The following is a 23,081-nucleotide window of genomic DNA, read 5'->3' on the forward strand; positions in this document are numbered from 1 at the left end:
ATGGCCTGGGGGCTGGATCCAGCCCACTAAGCCAACAGATCCAGCCCATGCACCCTCCTGCCAGGACCCTCAGGCACAGAGCTGCCATGGTTTAAAGCGCAATCCGTGTGGCTCTCTGCTCTGCAGGAAAGGGGGGAGGATCAGTGTGATCTCCCCACCCCCAGTCCGATCCTCAGCTCCTATTGGCTGGAAACAACTGGAGGAACTGAGAGATTGGCCTGGGAGATGGGGACAGTGCGAGCCTGTTCCCCCTCCTGGAGCTGACAGCGATGTGGAGGGAGCAGCCTGCAGCTCTAAGTTATCTGGGGCTTCAGCAGGCAAGGAGCCCAGCCTGCCTTGGGGGTGCTGAGGGGCTTCTGGCCAGGGGATACTTAGGTAAGCACCTCCCAGACAGAGTCTGCCTCTGGAACCCCAGCCCCTCCCATACTCCAACTCCCTCCCCTGGGTCACCATCCAAGCCCTCTGTACCCTCTGACTCAGGTCACAACTCCCTCCCAGAATCTGTACCTCTTTCTACACCCCTTCCCAGGCCAGAATACTCTCCTGCACTCATACCCCCTCCCAGACCCTGTACCCCGTTCCTCTGCTCCAGGTCACCACCTAAACCCTCTGCAGTCTGCACCCCCTTTTCTCCTTCTCCCAGGTCACGATTCCCTCCCAGACTTTGCACTTCCTCCTAGAACCCCTCCCCCAGGCCGGAATCCTCTCTTGCACCCATAATCCCTACCTGACCATACACCGCAATCCCCAGACCCAGGTCACAACCCCCTCCTTTGCCCAAACTCCTTCTCAGACCTCACAGCATCCCCTGCACCCCAGTCCCTTACTCCGTGTGCCCTTCTGCACCCAACCTCCATCCTAGACCCTGCATCTCCTCCACAGAAAAGTGCAGCCCTTGACCCCTTTCCAAAATCTTAGAGTGGCTCCCCACCAAAAATTATTGCCCACCCCTGGTTTATGTGATGCCAACAGGCTCTATGAATTTCACCCTAAGTGAAAAAACATTACAAGGAACACTCTGTGCTTGCACTACTTGTACAACATGTTGTGTCCACATACTGTAATTGTCACACGCCTACTGTAGGAGCCAGTTGTAATGGTTGGTTACAACACTTCAGATAGCTTTTCACTCAAATCAAGATAAACTAACAGAAACTCCATTGTTTCTCTCCGCTGCACTGGTTCAACTAGTCCTAACTCCACCCCACAGCTGAGTGTGCCATGTACAGAAATTCCCCACTACTCCCTGCTCCCAGCAACTGTGTTTGTCATTGGCACTATGGGAATAAGTCCCAGAAAACATCAGTGCAACAGTGCTGTGAAGAGCTGCTCTGTGTGGATGCACACACATTGTTTTAATCAAACCAATGTTGCAAAGACCTGCTGCATGCATATATGTGCTGTGCACTTGGAGTGCCTTTCTTGCTTTGTGAAGACTCGGCTCTTTGTCCTTTAGTAAGTCTCCTGGCCTCCCTGCTTTTGTTTCTCCATCTCTAAGTGATGCTAGTATTTAGTTACCCCACAAAAGCAGTAGAAGAATTAATTAGTTAATGTTTTGAAGCTCTATTAAAAGTGCCATATAAGCACTAAGTATTATTATTAAGGGGGCTTCCTAATTGCAGGACATTCCAATATTTCAACATTTTATTTTCCTTCCATATTCAAATGAAAAGTTGGAACTATAGTATTTTTTTTTACACAGAACAGAAACTCAATGTCATTTTGATAATGTTGGAACTATTTTTTTTTTAACCAAAATATAATTTTTGACGCCCATTAAATCAAAACGCTCCTTTCATTTTGTTGGAATAACCTAAAATGTTTTGTTTCAAGGGAGAACTCAAGCAGAACAACTGTGTAATGTTGTTATTTTATAATATAGCATGGGTGTGTGAACATGAGCTCAAATGATTGCAAAGATTCTTTTCTAATATGAAACAATAAAATATCATTTGGTGGGTCTCTAGAGCCCAACGGCATGTCAGTGTCCAGTGAAAAGATTCCTGATGTTTGATAAAAATAATATTACTTGCAATTAGATCGCATACTGAGTTATATTCTTCTGAAGTTAATGCTTTCATTTAGGGAGATGAAACAGTTATGATATTTTGCTATGCATCATTTAACAGGAAATAACCCTAAAATAGGCTATGCCAGTACATAGCCCATTCTGTGGTATAAAGCTGCTTATCTTGGACCATCCACCACTTAATGTTAATGAGGTTGAGGATTAAAATAATGTTTGCTTTTGATATCTTAAAGAACTAAGAATTAAGTGATGTCACTCTCCTTCAGAGAGGTCCAAGTTTTGAAGCTCTGGATTAGCTGGTCAGATTTCTTGTTGACTTTAGTGGGAGATTTCTGGGTAAGCGCTAAATACAGACTTCAGAATTTGGCCTGGAAATGCATTGCTACTAACATCTGTAGGATAGTTATTATCATAATCATATTCATATAGATGAAATATAGATGCTTAACCCTTTCTTGCCATAGGGATTGCTGCATTGTAGTCTCTAGAGCTGCGTCTACACTGGCATGATTTTGCGCAAATACTTTTAACGCAGGAGTTTTAGCGTTAAAAGTATTTGCGCAAGAGAGCATCTATACTGGTCCGGGACTCATCGTAAGAACGATGCGCTTTTGCGCAAAAGCATGTCTACATTGGCAGGACGCCTTTGCACAAAAGCAGAAGCCCCGAACCATTTTGAAGAGGGCAAAAGGGCAGCAGCCCTTTCTGGGGGTGGGGGCTGGAACTCCTTTGAGACACGTGCTTAAAGGGATCTCCCCGGACAGCTGTTTCTCTCCTGCTGCGTGCTATAGGACCTCTTGCAGGGACTGACAGCCGTAGCAGTTCCATTTGTGGTTGCCCTCTGCCTTTTTGGACACCACTGCCTTATGCCTTTGACTGATTTTTGTAGCTCAGCTTCTTTCTTGTGCCATGGAGCCAGGGGTGGCCATGTGCCTGCTCTGGCCCCTTCCGGCCATTTTTGGAAGCTCCAGGCTGCTGCAGTCCTCGTTCAGGACCTTGAGGCGCAGGTCACTCTGGACTCCCTCACCAGGGAGGCCATGGCGTCCATGTGGCATCCCCACCCCAGCGTGGAGAGGCTATTGTGGAGACTGGACACCAGTACTGGCTGGTGGGACCGGCTGGTCCTGGGGCAATGGGACAGCCAGCAGTGGCTCCGGAACTTTCGCATGCAAAAGCAGACGTTCCTGGAGCTGTGTGCCTGACTCGCCCCTGCGCTCCAGAGAACCACCACCCGGCTGCGGGCACCCATTCCGGTGGACAAGAGGGTCGCCATCGCACTATGGAAGCTGGCCACCCCGGACAGCTGCCAATCGGTGGCACACCAGTTTGGGGTGGGCAGATCGACCGTCGGTGCCGTCGTCATGCAGGTAAGTCCCAGGAGGAGTGGGGGGGAGGGTGCTGCACTCCATGCCCAGGGGCAGGCAAGACTCCAGGCTGGGTCACCCAGGGGTTTGGGCCGGCCCTCCCTTACACAGGCCGACTGCCTCAACCGGGCCCACAAGCAAGTGGAGTGCACCTTCGGGCATCTGAAAGCCCGGTTCTGTTGTTTGCTCACCCATCTGGAGATGGGTGAGCGGAATGTCCAGGTCGTAGTGGCCGCGTGCTGTGTGCTCCACAATCTCATGGAGCGGAGGGGGAGGCCTTCCTCCTGGCATGAATGGCAGGCGAGGGCCAGGCCTATGAACAGCCCTGCACAGCTGCCATCTGCCAGGCGCACCACGATGGGGTGCGCATCCAGGAGGCCCTGACGGAGATGATCTCCCAGGCCCCATAGTAGGGTCGCCTCTGTCTCCCTTTACATCTCCCTCCCATCTCCTACCCTTCCCTCCTCCCATCCCCTTACCTTCCAACGAACAACAACAGTTGCTGTTTTTTTAACACAAAGTTGGAACTTTTTATTTACAATGGGGAGGAGGGAGATGTAGGATGGGAGGGGGAGAAGGCTCTTAACTGGGAGGGGGAGGAGCTACTGCTGGGAGGGGTGGCCTCTGCGACTGCTTCTGCGGGGGCAGACCTGCACATGGGGGTGAGGCCACATTGGGACAGGCAGCATGGGGAGGTGGGCAGGAGGAGCAGGAGGGGCCATTGCAGGAGTAGCAGGAGCGGGAGGGGCAGGGGCAGGAGCAGGAGAGTCCATTGCAGGAGGGGTAGGGGCAGGAGCAGGAGGGGCCATTGCAGGAGCAGGAGGCATTGCTATGGGAGGGATGGTGGGTGCATGGGGCAAGGCCGTTCCATAAGGAATGGCATGGCTAAAGTGCGCGATGAGGGTGGATATGGCATCCGCCATGCGCATACACTGGGCCTGGAAGGGGACCCAGGCCTCCAGGCGCCACTGCAGGTCCACCTCCATCCGCCGCGTGATGGCTGCCTCCACTCGTTCAACAGCCTGCACGTGGCACCGAAGGAGCTGGTCCTGCTGCCAGACCCGCCGCCTTGGTGGTTGGGTAGCTAGGGGTGCTGCCGCTGCTGCAGGCCTGGAGGGTCCCCCGTTTCTGCTTGGTCCTGCTGCAGGGAACAGAAGGATGGGTCAGACAGCCCGGCCATTGTCCCCACACCTCATGCCCTCCACCCCTGAGCCCAGGTGACACCACAGTAGTGTGGCTTGGGCCACTTGGTTACCCCCTCCCCCCGTGTTGTATGTTTGCATACAGGACCGCCCCTGGAGTAGGGTTCTCCTCCATGTATTGTAACCACCGGTCTGTGTCTTGGCCCCGTGGAGGGTAGGAGGGCGCTTGTGTTGTGTTCACCTGTGGAACTCCCTGCCGGTGGAGGCTGTGAGGCTTTGGGCTAATCAATGGTGTTTGACAAGGAGCGAGATGAATCCCCACACAGTGCCTGGGAGCACATCTAGCAGACGTGGTCTGGGCTCTCAGATCCCCATCACGTGGGATGTCTCCTGGACGGAACCAGGAGAGTGACTGGGGAGTGTCCCATCCTTGCAGCAAAACTCAGGTGGCCCTAGGGCTGGCCTGAGTGCTTCCCCCCTCCCCCCCCCGCTAGCCCTCACACACGTAGCCCAGAGACATGTGTGACCAAAGTGAGGACTTCCCTCGGGGCCAGCCAAGGCACCAGGAGCAGGCGAGGGGCTCACGCTCACAGGACTGTGACACTGCAGTTTTCCCAGGAGCAGCTGGCTGTGCCTCACAGCCAGGCATGGGGCAGTGTTGCCGTTCTGCGTGCTGCACCCTTGTGGAGGTGCGGGCTCTGACCTGAGCCCCTGGCTGGTTCCAGCCAGCATCCACCCTTCCCCCTGGTCCCGCCGGATGTGTGTGAGCAGCACGGTCACAGGCGTGCCCTGGAGCTGCCTGCCATGGCCACGTGCCACTCGGTCACCAGGCTGCACGTGGTTGCACGTTCTGCATACTGCTAATGCTACACAGTGCAGCTCATGCGGCCTGAGTGACACGCTCTCCTCCTCCCCCCTCTGGGCACCTGGCTCCCCCCCACCCTTGTGAGTGCAAAGTGCAACACTCACCGGTGGATCCTTCCCCGGCCACCAAGGACACACGGGAGACATCAGGGCTGCCGGAGGGGGCCTCTGCATGGAGGGTCACAGTGCTGGCCTCGTCCTCCGACCCGCTGGCAGTCTTTTCTTCCTCCCCCACCTCGCTGGTCCTGGTGATGGGGAGGTGCCTCCAGGTGTCCACAGGGATGGACGGTCCCTGGGGTGGTGCCTGGCCTAGGATGCAGTTGAGCCGCTAGTAGTGGGGGCGGGTATCTGCTCCTGGCCCTCGCTGGCCCAGACATAGCCCAGGCGCAGCTCTTTCACCTTAGCCTGGACTTGCTCGAGGGTCCGGGCTGGATGTCCCTGGTGGGAGAGCACCTGGGCCATGCGGTTGAAGATATCCGCATTGCGGCGATGGGAGCGGCTGTCGTGGAGGGCTTCCTGTTCCTCCCAGAGGTCCAGGAGGGCCTCCAGCTCCCCCAGGGACCAGGATGGGGCCCTCCATTTTCAGCCCCTTGGGGCCTCCTGCGCTGGGGGTGTGGGTGGCTGTTCCCCCCTGGACCTGCCATCCTGCTCTGGTGGCTTTTGGGGATGGCAGGAGTCGTGTGGCATAGCTCTCAGCAGAGGCATCAGAAAGGCTTCTGCCTCGTGACTTCTGCAGGCTGCGTCTGCCTTTAAGGGGTCTCAGGTTACCAAGAAGTCCAGGAGTTGCCTGCAGGTATGGAGCATCCAAGCGGCCACTAGGGCTTTTTTCCGTTTAGACTGCTTTTGCGCAAAATGTCTTGGCTGCCTGTCTACACTGGCCTCTTGCGCAAGAACACTTGCGCATGAGTGCTTATTCCTGAGCAGGAGCATCAGAGTATTTGCGCAAGAAGCACTGATTTCGTACATTACAACGTCAGTGTTCTTGCGCAAATACTCACAGCCAGTGTAGACAGGCCGCTTTTGTGCAAAATCTTGCCAGTGTAGACACAGCCATGGGCTCTGCCACAGTATTAATAATAAATTCATCTCCATCATCCAAAAATAAACTCACTCTTACTTGTAACAAAGGCCCTTTTTCCAAGAAAAGACTTGGTCTATCATGAAGAAAAGGGAGAAGGAGTGAAACTCTATCAATTTAGACCAACAATTAAACAAAACTTTCACCAATACCACTAAAAAGAAGATAGTCTTAAACCTCTTTCTCAGTCTCTGGCATTTGTTACAGAGTGTCTAATTGGCCTTAATTGACTTCAACTAAAGCAGGATTTAGCGCTTTGATTCTTCTTCCACTTCTGAGCTACAGCTGTGTTCCTTGGCTAGTATCATTACTTATTAAACATATATGCCCCTACCTGGAGAATGGAGAGAGAGTGACTAGCTTTCTTTTAATCTGTTTACAAGATATTTAATCAACCTGAATTCTACTGATATTTCTTGGTATTTTCCATTGCACTTTAAAGCCACATATTGATAGGAAATAAAATTAGTTTAATAATTTATCTGCAAAGACATTACAGGAATGTATTCCACATGTAAATTGTGTCATGTGTAGGAGTCCTTTAGTTTTCAAGCAGACAGTTTATGCAGACAAGATCTGTTAATAATTTATCTTCACCAATATAGAGCCCATATTTTCCCTTCCATTTGAGACATGAAACAATCTGTCAGACTTTCCCCTTTCCTAGTCTGCCATGTTTATTACAAGTATAAAAATCACAAGATTACTCCATAGAAGATCCCTCTCTATCTAAGGTTCCCAGCCAAGTGCTTCTATTACAGTCCTTAAACAGCCTCAAACATTCTTCTTTTGTAAAACATTTCATGCACGGGAGCCAGTGTTTTGGCTGCAGAAGGGATAAGTAGTAGCTAAAACAATTTTCACTTAAGATGCTGAAATGTAAGAAGAATTCAGTGCTGACTGAAGTCCCAAAACACATTATATTCCATTGCATATACCTCCTTCTCTAATCTGAGAGATCTACTGGTCAGAGAAAAAAATGTTTTTGTTTATTTCTTCTTTCTCCTGTGAGTTGTGATTATTTTTGTTTTTTAAATTAGTTTAGAGCTGAAAGCTTCAGTATATTACTTAATATGTTATGTTCAGATATTGTTCGCACCGTTTTCAAACATGTGTAATATAAGGCAAATTTTCCCTTGCTTTTACATTAGGTTTCTGTGATATTATTTTTCTGGATTAAGTTTCTGTGGAATTACCTCTTTGACAATAAAACCAAAATCCATATGAATGTTATTTTATTGAGAGCTTAATTCTTCTGAAGACAGTTTTTTAAACCAAGAGACCTGAATCTCCTCTCTTACTGATTTTATCCTGTCATTGAAAACAGTGACAAAACTCCCATTGACTTCTGTGCATCCAGGATTTCACCCATCTTCTTCGGAGGCACTATTCATGATTAACATTGATGGAAGTGAGCACAGAATCAAAATATTTTAGTAACATGTATTATTTTTTGCTTGAGAGCCCTATTGTTGCAAGGAGGATATAGCTAAAGAATAGCATTCTAATACAGCCTCTGTCAAGAGTAGCAGTTTATATCTCTAATGAAATGCAACATTCTATTTGGTTTTCAGGTACAGAGACTATCGAGACCCTCCTCATTCCCCAGTGCCCTATGGCTACACGTTGCAATTCTGGCATGTCTTAGCAGCACGGTTGGCTTTTATTATTGTATTTGAGGTGAGTTTTCATATAAAGGACTAGTTGATGTAATTAATAATTAAGTAATCAGTTTGCAAACACTAGAAGATAATAAGGTGATAAGTAACAGCATGGATTTGTCAAGAAGAAATTGTGTCAAACCAGCCTCATAGTTTCCTTTGACAGGGCAACAAGCCTTGCGGTTGGGAAGTGGTAGATGTAGTATATTTTGACTTTAGTAAGTCTTTTGATACTGTCTCACATGACCGTCTCAGAAACAAACTAGGGAAAAACAACCTAGATGGAGCTAATATAAGATGGGTGTATAACTAGCTGGAAAATCACTCTGAGAGTAGTTATCAGTGGTTCACAGTGATGCTGGAAGGACATAATGGGGGGGGGGGGAGTTCCCAAAGGGATCAGTTCTGGATCTGGTTCTGTTCAATGTTTTCATCAATGACTTAGATAAAGTCTGCAAAGAGTGCAAGCTGGGAGAACCTGCAAGTGCTTTGGAGGATAGGATTAAAATTCCAAATAATCTGGACTAACAGGATATGATTTTCCAGCCAGCTTTGCACCTACCTTACAGTAGCTCCACCTAGGTTTTATTTCCCTACTGTGTTTGTGAGAAGGTTACGTTGTGGACTTGGGTGAAGTAAATGGTGCAAAAAAGACAGAGAGGAAAGTAAAAAGTGTGGAGATGCATCCAATGAGAATTCTTGGATTATTTGCTGGGTTGGAAGAGCCTAACATAAAACAAGCTCTGGGAGACAGAGGACCCAGCCTCTCTTTCTGTTTGGAAAACACCTACCACATTGTAGGTGCTACTGGAAAGAAAGAACAAATAATATACAAGATTTAGCTAAGAGATAAATAATTGAGGGAAACTTTCTCATTGAGTTTGGATATATATATATATCAATGTAAATAACTACTGCAACTACAGCATGCCACCTGGATCTAGAGTTAACATAGAAGAGTTTAAGGTGTGGCTACTTTGCTTATAGATCAAGCTCAAAATACAAGATAGATACTAGCAAGTTTTAAAAAGTTATTCATCTTGCAATGTGCCAAGGCTAAAGGATCATGGTCCGTCAGACATAGTGATACATATCAATTTAGATATTACATCTTTCTGCTGCTGAAGAGAAAATTCACAGGAAAAAATGCAAAAGCTTATATTCTGAACCCACAAAATAAGAGCCCAAACTATAATAGAAAATATTTTTTTCATCTCCAATTTGTAGTAAATAATTTACTTGAGAAGGAACAATGCTCTAATTCCCCAGATTGCTCATCAGACTTTATAAAACTCCAAACAAACATTTTGATTAAATAAAATGGAAAAAAGAGGCGAGTAGAACAACTCTCCTTGTCCCCACCAATCTATATTTTAATATGCCTAAGTGATTAGGGACAAAATGATCGATAAAAGCACTGGATATGTAAGTGGGACATTTTAGATAGATTGCAATGTGAGTTATAAATTAGAGATACAGAACATCAGAAAACAGCATTATTTTCCATGAATAATGACTCGGGTCAGATATTATGGGGAGTTTTTCCAAAATAAAAAAAGGAGTAGATCCTTTGTCCCAGTTCCTGCAGTATGATCCACTAGCATTGGCCCCCTAGTTCTAGAGAGAGTCCACCTGAGTACAGGCCACAGACTCCAGAGTCTGAACTAAAAGATCACACAGGAGGTTTGGGACCTTCATTTGTATACTGAATTTTGCTACAGAGAAGTTGAGCCAACTCAAACAGTAATTTAGCAATTCTCAGGCATAAGCTTCCACTGGTTTTGGCAGGAGTTCTGCTTGAAGAGGATCTGCAGGATGTGGCTCCTTAATATTTCAGTTTTTATAGACGTTTGAAGTCTAGATCAATATTTTTTTGTTAACAAGGAGATTATACTCTCCTTTGAAAAATGAATCAAGCTGGAAACTGTAGAAAGAAGAATACTTTTCATTCACCTTAAATCCTTTTGCTTCCACAGCACCTTGTCTTTTGCATAAAGCACCTGATTTCATATTTAATCCCAGACCTTCCAAAAGATCTGAGGGATCGGATGAGGAGAGAAAAGTACTTGATTCAGGAAATGATGTACGAAGCAGAACTGGAGCGTCTGCAGAAAGAACGGAAGGAGAGGAAGAAAAATGGAAAATCTCATCACAATGAATGGCCATGACTGGGTGAGAGAGAAGTAATTTTGTGGAAGCCATTAATGCTAATTAGTTATTCAATAATCCAGTTGTATTCACACAGGGTTGGAAGTAGTCAGAAACGAGTAAGAATGACTTAAAACTACATTACTTGCCATGTATATGCTTCTATTCCAAACACACACATCACCCAAGTCTCTCCACTGGACCCCAGACTGGCTTCCAAGGCCAGTGTAAAGTCTTGGTCCTAACCTTCAAAGCAATTTATAGATCAAGCTGAAGCCACATTAAAGGCCCAGTTTCGATCTATGAACCACCTCAACAGTTATGTTTATTTGGGATGATACAAAGCACGTGAGAGCTGGGGGCAAGCACTCTCAGTCAAGGGGGTCTAGCTATGGATCATACTTCCAGAGACTGGGCGAATCCAGAGTCTCGCCATCTTCAGGAAGTACTGCAAAGTCAAAAAAAAAAAAAGTATTTTCACCAAACCAAGAATGATACAACATTAACACCCCCACCTACTCTATAAAAACAATAGAGAAAATTGATAACATGAAAAAAACCCAAAGATTTTACCCTAAAAAGGGAGAAATAACAGGGACTCCAGGAAATCCGTTAGAAGTTTCACTATTGCTATTGATTTTATGTGGAAGGCACTGAGATATTATATGATAGGCAGCCATATACACCATGAAGATAGATTGATTTATATTTCTGTAGCATTTTCTGTCCAAGTATCTCAAAATGCTTCACAAACATTCTTGAATTGAGTCTTCCAATACTGCTGTGTATTTGCAAAACAAAGTTGTACCTTTTTTACTGGGTGGGAAGATGAAAAGCCCATTGGAGGAGTTGATTGTGCCTCTTTTCTAAAGAATAGGCAGAGGCCCAATTATGGATTTAGCAATAGGTGCGCTTGAAAACTTTATTCAGAATAGTGGTCTGATTTTCAGAAGTGCTGAACAGCTGCAGCTCCCATTGAAGTACATAGGGTTGACCAGCATTCAGCACCTCACTCTAGTTGACTGTGACGGGGTAGACCAGGCCCTAAGGTCCCCTACCTTGCGGACCTGCCATATACACTTTAAAAAAAAAAAGGCAGTAGAGAGGTCCTCCCAGGAGGCTAGAGTGGCTACAGGAGACGCATCCAATCAGGGACCAGGAAGGCCCTATAAAAGGAGCTGCAAAGCAGAGCAACAGTTGCAGTGTGGAGCTCAAGGGATTCAGACTGGGTGAGAGGCTTGGCTGAGAGAGCAACAGCACCATGGACAGCTCATTAAGGTGAGCTTATTGAAGACTGGCCTATGATGGTACTCTGAGATAAAACCCAGAGGTAAGGGTGAAGATTCTGTCTCCAGACAGGGAAGTGTTGGAGGCACTGCTCTCTGCCAGAGTGGAGAACAGACTTGGAGGGACACTACAGAGGGCACCAAGATGGGCCCCTGTTAGCCATTTGTTTGATTTGCACACAGGGTGTGTGTGACTTGACTGGAGAGCTGAGACGTTGAAGAGCCTTGAACAGACAGGAGAGTGAGGGCACATGCACTTGGCCACAGGGGGTGCCCATGAGAAGTGAGTGCCACCCCATTACAATAACTCACCTAAAGTCACATACAGGAAGTTTGTAGGAGAACTATAATCTGGATTTGGTTATACTGATGGCCTTCATTGTGGGATAGAGGATAGTGTACACACACACATCATAAACAGACAGTCTATGTCCCAAAGAGCTAGTAGTCAAAAGATGAAATGACCGGTGGATACAATTAACAGAGGGGGAGCATGCCTCCATCCAAGAATTCCTTACTGATTCTTGTTCTTTACTCATGCAGCCATCCCTCCAGAAATGTGCTAAGTGGTTTAAAAGGTACATTAAAATATTAAATTACGTTAAATCCCACACACAGACTAATAAGGTGATGATTCTGGACAAGTAATGGAAAAAGAATTGGTTATTATTAACATTGGCCAAAAACTGATATGACTAAAAGGACTCAGGGATAAACAATTTAGGTCTAAATTCTTTTGCAAAGTGTTCAGCTTTCTGTTTTTAAACATTTCAGAAGTCACTCACCCAAATTAGATGAAATCTTGGGAATCAGAGTGTCAGATACAATGATGCATGTTGGCTAGATGTTAAGTCTGCTAGGTCTCACTCAGTAATAACACTGAAATGCCTGAAGAATATAAAGTGGTACCATCCACATAAACACGATACAGGGCACTCAGAAATCAGCTCTATCTGAATACAAATGGACACAGAGATCAGAGTGAACATAGACCTGGTGGGATTCCCTTAGAAACAAAATAGGAATATGAGTCAAACAATTTGATTTAACACTCTTGAGTTAATAGTTTCACTACATTAACACTTTAAAATATTTTCTATGAAACAATTAACCAAGTCGGTGAAGATGGCTGCACAGACATGTTACTTCTCTGGCACTTTAATAGTCATGGGCTTGGCCACCCTCACCTGTGCATGGGAGTTCAGGGAAAGGAAGTTCACCATGGGACCTCACAGAGATCTTCTCTCACCCACCCATCAGTATGGAATTTTCCTCTCTACAGAACAGGCCATGGGTCAACATACCTTAGGTTGAATTACCACGGGGTCTCCACTGCAGAGTCCCTTACACTTCTCATTCCAATGCAGTATCACAGTTGATGAGGACTGATTGGTGGTTGATTAAGCAGGTCTTTATTAGACCTGATAAATTGACACCTCCCACCAAGGGATTGATTGCCACAGTGCCCATCTCCTAGTAAGTATAGACATGCCCTTATATGATCTTCCAAAAGCACAAAGCTTTGCTGAGGTTACACTGCAAATTCATCCTAAAAATAATCTTGGAATTTAATCTAAACCAGATCATCCATTTAGCTGTCTCCTCTCTGAAACAACGTCACCAGAGAGAACAGGAAACTGCATCCTGATTACTATGGACGAAATGGCCACAAGGGCACTTGTGCTTTTTCCTCTTTCCTCTTCTTTCGAAAGAACTCCCTCTTCCCCGTCCACACGTGTCTTTTTCTGAAAGAGCTCTTTTGGAAAAAGACTTCTTTCTCATAGAAAGAGGTTTACCAACATCAGAAAAACTCTGTTCTTTTGATTTTTTTTTTTTTCTCAAAAGAATGTGATTGCAGTGTGGACATAAGTGACTTTTGTTGGAAAAATGGCCATTTTTCTGAAAAAAAACTCTGCAGTGTAGACATAGCCTCAGAGAAGCAAGGTCACTTCGATAACTGGCTTTCTTTACAATATGTGGTCCCTGTCTGTATTCCACTACCTGCCCTCCTTTCCCTTTGCTGAAAAGCCTTATTGTAGGGTTATTCCTAATTAAAAGGAATCCATGGCGCCCACCACGGCATTTATGTACGCCCATCTAGTGATGCCTCCGGGAGCGTGGCACATACGTGGCCCCACCCCCAGGCGGCCTGGCAGCCCCGCGTGGCACCCGCCACCCAGAAAGGTTGGGGACCACTGGTCTAGAGCATGAGGAAGAGAAGGGTACTAGGTGCAGACTAATGGTCACTGCTAGCATGAACCTTGCAGGCACATGGAACACATGCACATCTCAAGTGAATTAAAGATAGAGATCACATATCCTGAAGAACTCCATTCTTGTGCGAGTAAGTGACTTTCTTTATGCAATATAAGGTGCCAGAAAATACACACATGGTGAATGGCTGCATATATCCCACTCTCCATTTCACAGACTATGTGACTTACACAGCAATGGAAATCACTGCATCTGAAGACATTAAAACATGTGCAAAGCATGTTAAGGCCTGTGGCGGTTGTGCGTCCGTAGGGCTGGGATGTGACCCTTGTCCTCACACTGCCCTTGTCGCGGGGGGGGGGGGGGGTTAGGTCATTTGGGATGCTTTGTGCGGGGGAGGGGAGTGAGGGACCCGGGACCACCTCCTCCTCCGGGTCCCAGCCCGGGGCCCTAAGTGGAGTATGGTGTCAACGAGCCACCCTCCACGGCAGACGGGGCAGTGGCCCTAAACTCGCTTGCCCACAGACTCCAGAAGGGCCCTGCCCCGGGCTCCTTCCACTCCCCGCCTTCAGGCCTTCCGAGCGGGATGCCCGCTGTGTCACTCACCCCGCCAGAGCCGCCGGGTCCGTCCGACCATGATCCAGAGTCCACTGGAGCCGTCTCTCTCCTTCGCCTGGGGGGCGGGAGGCTTCGTGCCCCTGGAAGCCAGTGTGGCCACCTCTCCGCCTCCTCCCTGCTGGTGTCCGGTCATTTTTCAGGGCACCCGGGGAGTGACGTCAGGGGGGTTAGCTCCGCCCCCCCCGGGTTCTCCTCCCAGCTCTCCCTGGCGTGTGCCCGGGGCTCCGCCCCTAACGCGGGTCACCCTCCCCTGCCGCGGCGCTTCCCCGTGAGCCGGTCAGGCCCTGCCTCCCCCGCCGCGGACTTGTCCGGGCTCCCCCATGCTCTTGCTCCGGCCGGTCAGGATCGGCCCCGCCGCTTCCAGCCGCGTTGCCCTTTTCCGCGTCCGGGGGGGGGGTAACCCTCCCTCCGAGGCCAGTGCGGACCCCGCCGGGTCAGTCACAAGGCCAAATTTATATAAGCAAGTAGATTAAATAGATGGTGATTAATTTGTTTGCACAATCTGCATAAGCTATTTTAAATTCACAGATGACCTCTTACCTGTCTGTTTTAAGCTTTGCAGACCTCCTGAAATGAGCTATTGCTTGCTCTGATCATTTAGAGTTGAGACATTCCTAACTGTGAACTGAGCTGTATAACAATCTGATTTTCACTACAGCAAACCCACAACAGTTTAACATGACAAAACAAATAAAGGGAAGCAAAGATACAATCTGCTGCTGATTGCTTTTGAGACCAGTTTTCAACACTGCTACGTTTTGTTGATTTTTTCATTACTTTAAATTGCTAAGAAGTGCTTTGGGTCTGCTGAAAAAGAAACCATGAGCTAGCATTGGAAGTTGTCAAAGTTGGCTCACCTTGAACCTGATCCTGCAAGATCCTGAGACCTTCCAGAAAATTGCTGAACTGCCTCCAATTTCATTAATTTGTCCACTCAGCACCTCATAGGATTGAACTCTGCCATTCTGCACAACAGAGTTTCCCTTTGTCATTCATTGTTATACAACGCTTCAAACAAGCAAAAAATAAAAATAAACATTCACTCATGTGGAGGAGGTTAATTCAAAAGAAAAAGGTATAATGAACATTGTAGCATTCTAATGACAAACTGAATTGTCCAGTTTTCTAGGCAGCAAATGCACACCTGAACTGTGATTCTGATCTGCTATTGTTTTTGTTTATGGCTCCAGATGATGGACCTGTGTTCTGTTTACTTATCCCAGCTCAACAAGAGCACTACCTTGAAGAGAATGAAAAATGCAACCTCAATGCATGCCACAGACATTTTACATAACAAGCAGGACAGCACGTCAAAGGATTTACTGTGAAATCATTTTGCAATCCAGCATATGACTGACATCCATAGACCACTTGCAACAGAGCTAGCATGTATTTCATGGGCAGTTGTTCTCAAATTTTTAAAACCAAGGAAAAATTGTATACTGGGACTGTTTTTTCAACCTGTTTGGTACGTTTTTTGCATTCTGTCCCATGTGCGTTTTACACAACTTAGAATAATAAATATAAATTTAAAACAAAATGCTCTAACAAAAAAAATGCCCAGTATTACAATACCATCAATTTTCAAGAAACCAAATAATACAACTACAATCCTGTTTACAAATGAGTTCTTTTTTTAATTTCAGATCTTTGTGAGGGGACTTATGTTATATACCATATATATATAATATATATAAAGTATATAGATTGTTTATTTGTAAATAGCAACAACAAAACCAACCAGCCCGATGGAGAAGAATGTCAAATTTTCGCACCTATAAAAACATCATCAACATAAAGCCATGTTTAACGCTTGTATAATGTGATGCAATAACTTTAAAATAAATTATGCATATGAAATCTTTGCCGTTGAGCTTTTGTGCTTATCTAATTTTAAACAGGATGACAAACCTGAGACAAAATACAAATGCAAAATTACCAAGAATTTGTCTTAATGCTTTCTCTCTGGCTGTGTCTAGACTGCATCCCTCTGCTGACAGAGGGATGCAAATCAAGCACTTTGGAAGTGCAAATGAGCCTGGGATTTAAATATCCCGGGCTTCATTTGCATACAAAAAATGAGTACAGGATCTGCCAAAAAAGCTCCCCGCTTTCAGCAGAGCTGCGGCTACACTTTACTTTCACTTTTGAAAGGGTGCGTGATTAGCACAGCGTCCAAACATAAGTATGCAAATGAAGCCTGGGATATTTAAATCCCGGGCTCATTTGCACTTCCGAAGTGCTTGACTTGCATCCCTCTGTCGGCAGAGGGATGCAGTCTAGACGTAGCCTCTAAGTCCACTGCGTATTTATTTATGCTGATCAATTAAATTCTCCCCAGTCATTTGTATAGAAGGACTCTTATCCCATGAAGTGCTGGTTGGCCTCTGGAAAGCATTGAGCATACTCAATTCCCATGGATTTCATAGATGTTGAGGGCATTCAGCACCTTGATCCCAAATCAGAACAGATAAAAGTGGGGATTTTTCAGGCAAAATTCCCTGGCTGTGGATACCCTTAAGAGCGAACAAGACAAGATTCTGGAGAAAAAAATTAGTCTGAGTCACAAATGTATTTGATGGACCAGGTAATTAAAACAATCAGACAAAAAAAAGCAAGGGGATCAGGAATCACTACATTGATCAGAAGCAACACCTTGAATCTAACTAGTAAGGAACCCAGTAACTCAGTGACCCCCACCATCCTCTGCAAAGTCCCAAGAGTGTTTGCCTATAAGCAAATACAGCCAAGGCATCAAAGCAGAATACTAACAGTCACCTCAGAGACACAGACTCTCTACCAGCCCACCCATCCTCTCCTCTAGTGGGTTTCTCAGCCTGCTCTGGTTTAAATAACAATCCCTGTTCTCCCACCCAGACAAATTGGGGGAGATAATGTAATAGCACTTCCACACCCTAGCCTCCAATAGCTAGCCTAACCTTACTAATTTGTCTCCCTAGATGGACTCTCCCAAACTAGTTACATAAGAACCGAAATGAGTAAATGCCTCCTGCTCACATAAATTAGCCATCCTGCCACATAAAATGCAAGGTTAGTGTAATATATATGTTAACATAGACATGGACAGCAGTTTGGTGACAAGGACAGACGACAGCAGGCTTACGTGTACATTGCTCAAGAATGGTCTGGGTTAATGCAGAGGAATTATTATTCTGTCATATTCCATGCACACTTTACCACACAACTAAAAAGACAAGGGGGAACAGCAGTGCTGTGAGATCAAGGCATCGAACCGCAAGGAGACAGTGGGTTGGTTGACATCCAATTGAGCTCAAGCATTTGACCAGCATTGACAGCTAGTATTCAAAGAGCAAGCAACTTACCACTGTGAAAATTACCCTTGTTGCTTGAATAGCTAGAACTGGGCTCCCAAAGACTCTGCTGCATATTGTAAGGAGACCCCTGACAGTGTCCATGTATCCCGTCTGGACACTACATAGTACTGTCTTCTGTTTCAGCTAGACCAGACTAACACGGCTACATCTCTATTACTATTCTCTGGTGAAAAGAGATTTCTCACTTTGGCTCTAGGTAGCTGTTCACCATACTTTAGCTCTCACTTCTCCACTAATCATTTCTCACTGTGGAATTGCAGCAGAGCAAGAAGCGACTTAATTTATTTGTTTGCCTTTCCGAACATGTGTCAACAGTTGCCCTTGATGTGTAACATGTTCAAATATATCCTCTTGCTGATGTATAAGGGCTAAGGGGCCCGAAATGTGGACAGGAAGAGGTTCATGTCATTCAAAAGTCTTACTTCATGGCGCAGGTCAAGTTAAAGCCCAAGAAATGACTTCAAATAATGTTCAGACTATGGGATTATTTCCAATAAATTACTTTAATTCACAATATTTAAAGGCAAGTCTGTGATATTACAATTTTTTAAATACAGGATTATGGAAAACATTGGTTTGATTAAATATGGTTTGATGAAAAAAGGATGAAGACAACGGAAACCTAAACAGTTTGATCCAGTGTCAGATAAAATGTACACAGTACTCTAGAGTAAAATACAATGACATACAAACAGATATTTCGTAATAATCACTTGCAAACTGCTAGCCTGAGAAACACATTCAAATATAAGTTTATCAATACAGCAAACTTCCTATATAGCATGTGCAGTACTGTGCAGCAATATGGTTAGTGAAGCAAGTTCAGAAGCCTTAGCATCTGATCCCAGCCCTTCCACTGATTTGCTACATGATTTTGAACATGTCACTTAATTTCATCATGCGTCAGGTCTCTCTGTAAAACGAGGATCCTGCTACTTACCTGTGTTGAGCTCCATGGGTGACAAGTACCACTGAAGATTTGATTGTTATGATTTAGTACCTCAACAGTGCTTTTAAACTGAGATGCAGCATTTCTTTTTGGATCAGTGGACACAGCAGAAGCAGAACTAGCTCCTCTATTAGGGTATGTCTACACGTCAGCATTATTTTGAAATATCTAATTTTGAAATAGTTAATTCGAAATAAGTTATTTCGAAATAACGTGTCTACACAAAAAATGCATTTCAAAATAGCGTTTTGCTATTTCGATACAGCGCATCCACACTGAGTGGACGCTGAATCGCATTTAATGCCGGCTGGAACTAGATCTGGCAGGGCATCAGTTCAGGAGTTACTTTGTGTGGCTGCTGCCTGAGGCTATCTGAGGCCTGTGCTTAAAGGGATTGCCCCCCCCCCCCCTTGACAGCCGGTTCCCAGGTTTTCCTGCTTGCTTGCCTACCTCAATGAGGGACAGCAAAGCATTTTGTGTCTGCGTGCTCTGGTTGCCCTGACTCGGCAACATGGAGCCAGAACTGCCTCTGGGCACTCTGGTGCTTCTCTGGGATGCATTGCTGAGAGCCAGGCTGCTCTTTCTGCAGGCTGCCATCTGGGAGATCCATCGGGGGGCTGTCAGTATCCAGGAGGCCCTGTGGGAGAGCTTCCACGCTGAGGAGCACTAAGAGCCTCCCTGGTCTGCCCCACTGCTTGTGCCTCATTCCTCCCTCACATCCTTCCACCTACCCCTCCCTAACCCCCCTTCCTGATGTCAAATAAAATACATGTATTTTCATGAACACAAACTCTCTTTATGTAACAAAACTGGGGGGGAGGGAATGAAACTCTGGTGATACTGGGGAAAGGAGGTGAGAGAGGGGAGAAGAGAGGGTGGAAGAGGGGAGGGGGAAACCTGGGAGGAGGGAGCTGGAAGGGAGAAGAAGGGGGAAGGGAAGCTCAGGTTTGGGGGTCTCACCGGACCAACTTGATTTTCATGCAAACCTGCTCCTGGGTTTGCATGTGGCCTTTGGTGGCCAGGCTGGCAGCTATTCTACCATAGATGGCTGCGTTCCTCCATCTAGTGCGGAGATCATGGATGTTGGGCACATCCTCCCCAAACCTGAATAAGGTCCATGATCTCCACCCTGGACCAGAAAAGCACCCTGGCAGGCTCCTGGGAGCTGGCATACTGCTCCTGGGGAGCAGTGGAGGGCTGGCTGCTAGTGGCTTGCTGGCTCATGTTTTAGGGCCACTGGTCAGGGGCAGTGACTGCTGGCTCTGGGTTGGCAGGCCTGGAGCTGGCACAGGCACTGTGTCCAGAGTCAACCCCTTTAAGGGCTCCGGGGAGGAGGGAGGGAGAGGAGTGTCCTTGGTTGAAGCTGGAGTGGCCACCAGAGCACCCTGGGAAGGCTGGAGGCCCCCTATTTCAATATAAGTGTGAACACAGCACTTATTTTGAAATAGCTATTTCGAATTTGGCATTATTCCTCTTGGAATGAGGTTTTCGAAATAGCAGTTTGACTGTGTAGATGCTAGTAAAGTTATTTTGAAATAACGACTGTTATTTCAAAATAACTTTGCTGTGTAGACATACCCATATTTAGCATCATCATGTTATCAAGCCTTTTCTGCTGTTCATGTGTAGACTAAATTCATGTGTAGACTAATCCAACTTTGCTGGAACTATGTTGACTATAAGGATCTGGTCCAAATGCTCACTATTTTTGTTTCAGCCTTCACTGGGATTTTTCAGTAAGTATTTTAGGTAAGTTCCAGTAAGTATTTTAGTTCAATCTACTCTGCAGACACTTGTATAGGCTATACAGAGAGGACTTGCTACAAACACTTACTTTCCAAAATGATGTAGATGCTGAAGAGGATTTTTAAAATTAATCTATAATACAAATGTTGTAGGTGTAAACAGCTGAATGGCTAAAAACACTGAGAGACAGATTCAGACCAATCATTTTACCCAGAAGTTCAGCAGCCAACAGCAATCATCAGCTATTTTTGAAACCTTCTACTACATAATCTCTGGCTATGTCTACACTGGCGCGTTCTCACACAAAAACTCTTTTGCGGGAGAGTTCTTCTGCAAAAACTCTTCCAGAAGAGAGCATCTACACTGGTATGTGCTTTTGCGCAAGAGCATCCTTGCCAGTGTAGATGCTCTCTTGCACAAGAAAGCTCTGATGGCCATTTTAACCCTAGGGCTTTCTTGCGCAACAAATTCATGTTGCCTGTCTACACTAGCCTCTTGCGCAAGAACAGTTGTGCAAAAGGGCTTATTCCTGAGTGGGAGCATCAGAGTTCTGGTGCAAGAAGCCCTGATTTCATACATTAGAACATCAGTTTACTTGCACAAGAACACGCTGCCAGTGTAGACAGGCAGCAAGTTTTTACACAAGAGTGACTGCTTTTGCACAAGATCGCACCAGTGTAAACACAGCCTTTGAGTATAAAGGAGTACAAAGTAGAGCTGAGCAAAAAATTGCTTTTTTTATGTTGTTTACGGGCAATTCTGAAAAATGCATTATGCAACAAATCACAAATGAAATTTTTGGCAAGTCAAAAAGTCACAAAAATTTAGTTTCGGGTCAAACAAAAAATTTTGTTTCTACAAAATCTAAACATTTCATTTTTTACTTGATTTTTTCCATAAATTTAAAGAAAACTTGGAAGCTAAAATTCATTGGAACCAAAAAATCAAAATATTTCACTTCAAAATGCTGAAACAAACCATGTTTATTTTGGGGGAGAGGGGGACAAAAATCAACATGAATTAATAAAACATTTCCATGTCACCAAATTTATGTTTTTCACCAGAAAAAGTGTTTTGATCAGAAAATGTTGTCCAGCCCCAGTAGAGTTTGCTTGTTCCATGATCACCTAGCCAAAAACAATTTTATCCACAAAACTTTCATTTTTGGTTGACTTTCTATTGAAAATAGGTTTGGATGAAAAAATGTCACTTAGTTCAACCAAACAGCCATTGTTGCTACCAGAAGAGATTGGATGAAGAGTGTGGAGGCTACAGTAGTGGCAGCAAAGCAGTTCTGGTGCTGCTTCAAGACCTCATAAGTAGAGCCCTGGGCGGATACACAATTTGTATCTGCATCTGTATCCACTAAAATGAGTCACAAATATCTGCATCCATATCCATGGATGTTCATATCCATGGATATAGAGCAGATATCTGTAGATTATCGGGGCTCTAGTTCTTCCCACCCAGCTCCCAAAGGAACTCTATCTTACCTGGTCAGACTTTGAACTGAGAAGGAACTGGAGGATAGGCATGTTACCAATCCATTCACTGTTGAATTCCTTGTTCCAATGCCTTTAGATACCACCATGAGAGATGATGTTATAAAAACTTAAATAGCAGGAGCTCAGAGTCAGCACTTCTACAGAGAAACATTATACTAGATAATACCTTTTTCATTATAAAAACCCAATAACCTTTTGACATTGCAAGAGTACAAAACATTGACCTCTCAGTAGAAACCATTTGGAATTGACCTGTAAAGAAAACTAGCATATAGTTTTCAGACATGGCTCTTTAAAAAAAAATAAAAATAAATAAAGCTAAAAACTGAGTTTGAACATACATATTTTTATAGACCAATCCAATACTGAATAACGTCATACAGAAACATTGCCTTTAGTGTGCTGTATATAGGTCCCCTATAGATGGTAGGGACCAGATTCTGTTTTCACTTTCATCAATGTAAAATAGGAGCAGCTCCATGGCAGTCAATGGAATTTTTCTGGTGAGAAAAGGATCAGGCTTTATACCTTAGAACTGAATGTATCATTCAATGGGTGAGAAAAAAAGCTCGTTTACCAAGCCAATACCATTTATTTCTTGCTGCGCTCAGTAGGTAAAACCATTAGAGGTAACACAAAACGTTGTCCAGATTTGAGTATGCTTTAAAGCCTTCTTGCCCCTGGTTCTTGTTCACTTTTGTCACAAACACTTGCCTTTTGGCAAGAGTCCCAAAATAAGTGGAGATATATGTTGTAAAGTAACCACTAACTGCCTTTTCCTTCGGGCCAATATGCTATGATTCCTTTGTGGGAATCGATCTTAATGGTAAGGTCATTCCAAGGTGGTGATGGCATGAAGTTTAGTAGGGATTACTGCATATAGCCAGAGGTAGGGTGGGTAACTAACTCTTCACAGGAAAGCCGGCAATATCTTTAACAAAATACCTACAGTGTCCTCTTAAGTCATATATGGGCACCGCTGTCTTTTTTATTTTCTGTGATGTTCATTTCCATGTGGTTGAAAACAGGATTGTCGGTTCCTTCATCTGCCATGGTGAAAGGTTTCCAGTTCAAAACTTCCACTTTTTTATTCTAAAAAGAGTATATATTGTGAGGCATGG

At 45.2% G+C, this 23,081-nt stretch overlaps 2 protein-coding genes across 5 annotated transcripts in view; one reads left to right on the forward strand and one right to left on the reverse strand.

The window, feature by feature from the left end:
• Nucleotides 1-16,273, forward strand: part of ANO4 (anoctamin 4) — a 324,825-nt gene extending 308,552 nt beyond the window's left edge. For all 3 annotated transcript variants that reach the window (XM_075934238.2, XM_075934244.2, XM_075934250.2), the window contains 3 exons: nt 8,052-8,157; nt 10,115-10,310; nt 15,595-16,273. In XM_075934238.2, coding sequence (XP_075790353.2) covers nt 8,052-8,157; nt 10,115-10,306 — 298 coding nt within the window. In that variant the 3' untranslated portion in view covers nt 10,307-10,310; nt 15,595-16,273. The remainder of the gene's footprint in view (nt 1-8,051; nt 8,158-10,114; nt 10,311-15,594) is intronic.
• Nucleotides 16,274-18,244: 1,971 nt separating this feature from the next.
• Nucleotides 18,245-23,081, reverse strand: part of SLC5A8 (solute carrier family 5 member 8) — a 44,124-nt gene continuing 39,287 nt past the window's right edge. For both annotated transcript variants that reach the window (XM_006125861.5, XM_006125862.5), the window contains exon 15: nt 18,245-23,052. In XM_006125861.5, coding sequence (XP_006125923.2) covers nt 22,924-23,052 — 129 coding nt within the window. In that variant the 3' untranslated portion in view covers nt 18,245-22,923. The remainder of the gene's footprint in view (nt 23,053-23,081) is intronic.

Source organism: Pelodiscus sinensis, chromosome 1, assembly GCF_052426305.1.
Source record: "Pelodiscus sinensis isolate ZL-2025 chromosome 1, ASM5242630v1, whole genome shotgun sequence".
NCBI classification, from domain to species: Eukaryota; Metazoa; Chordata; order Testudines; family Trionychidae; genus Pelodiscus; species Pelodiscus sinensis.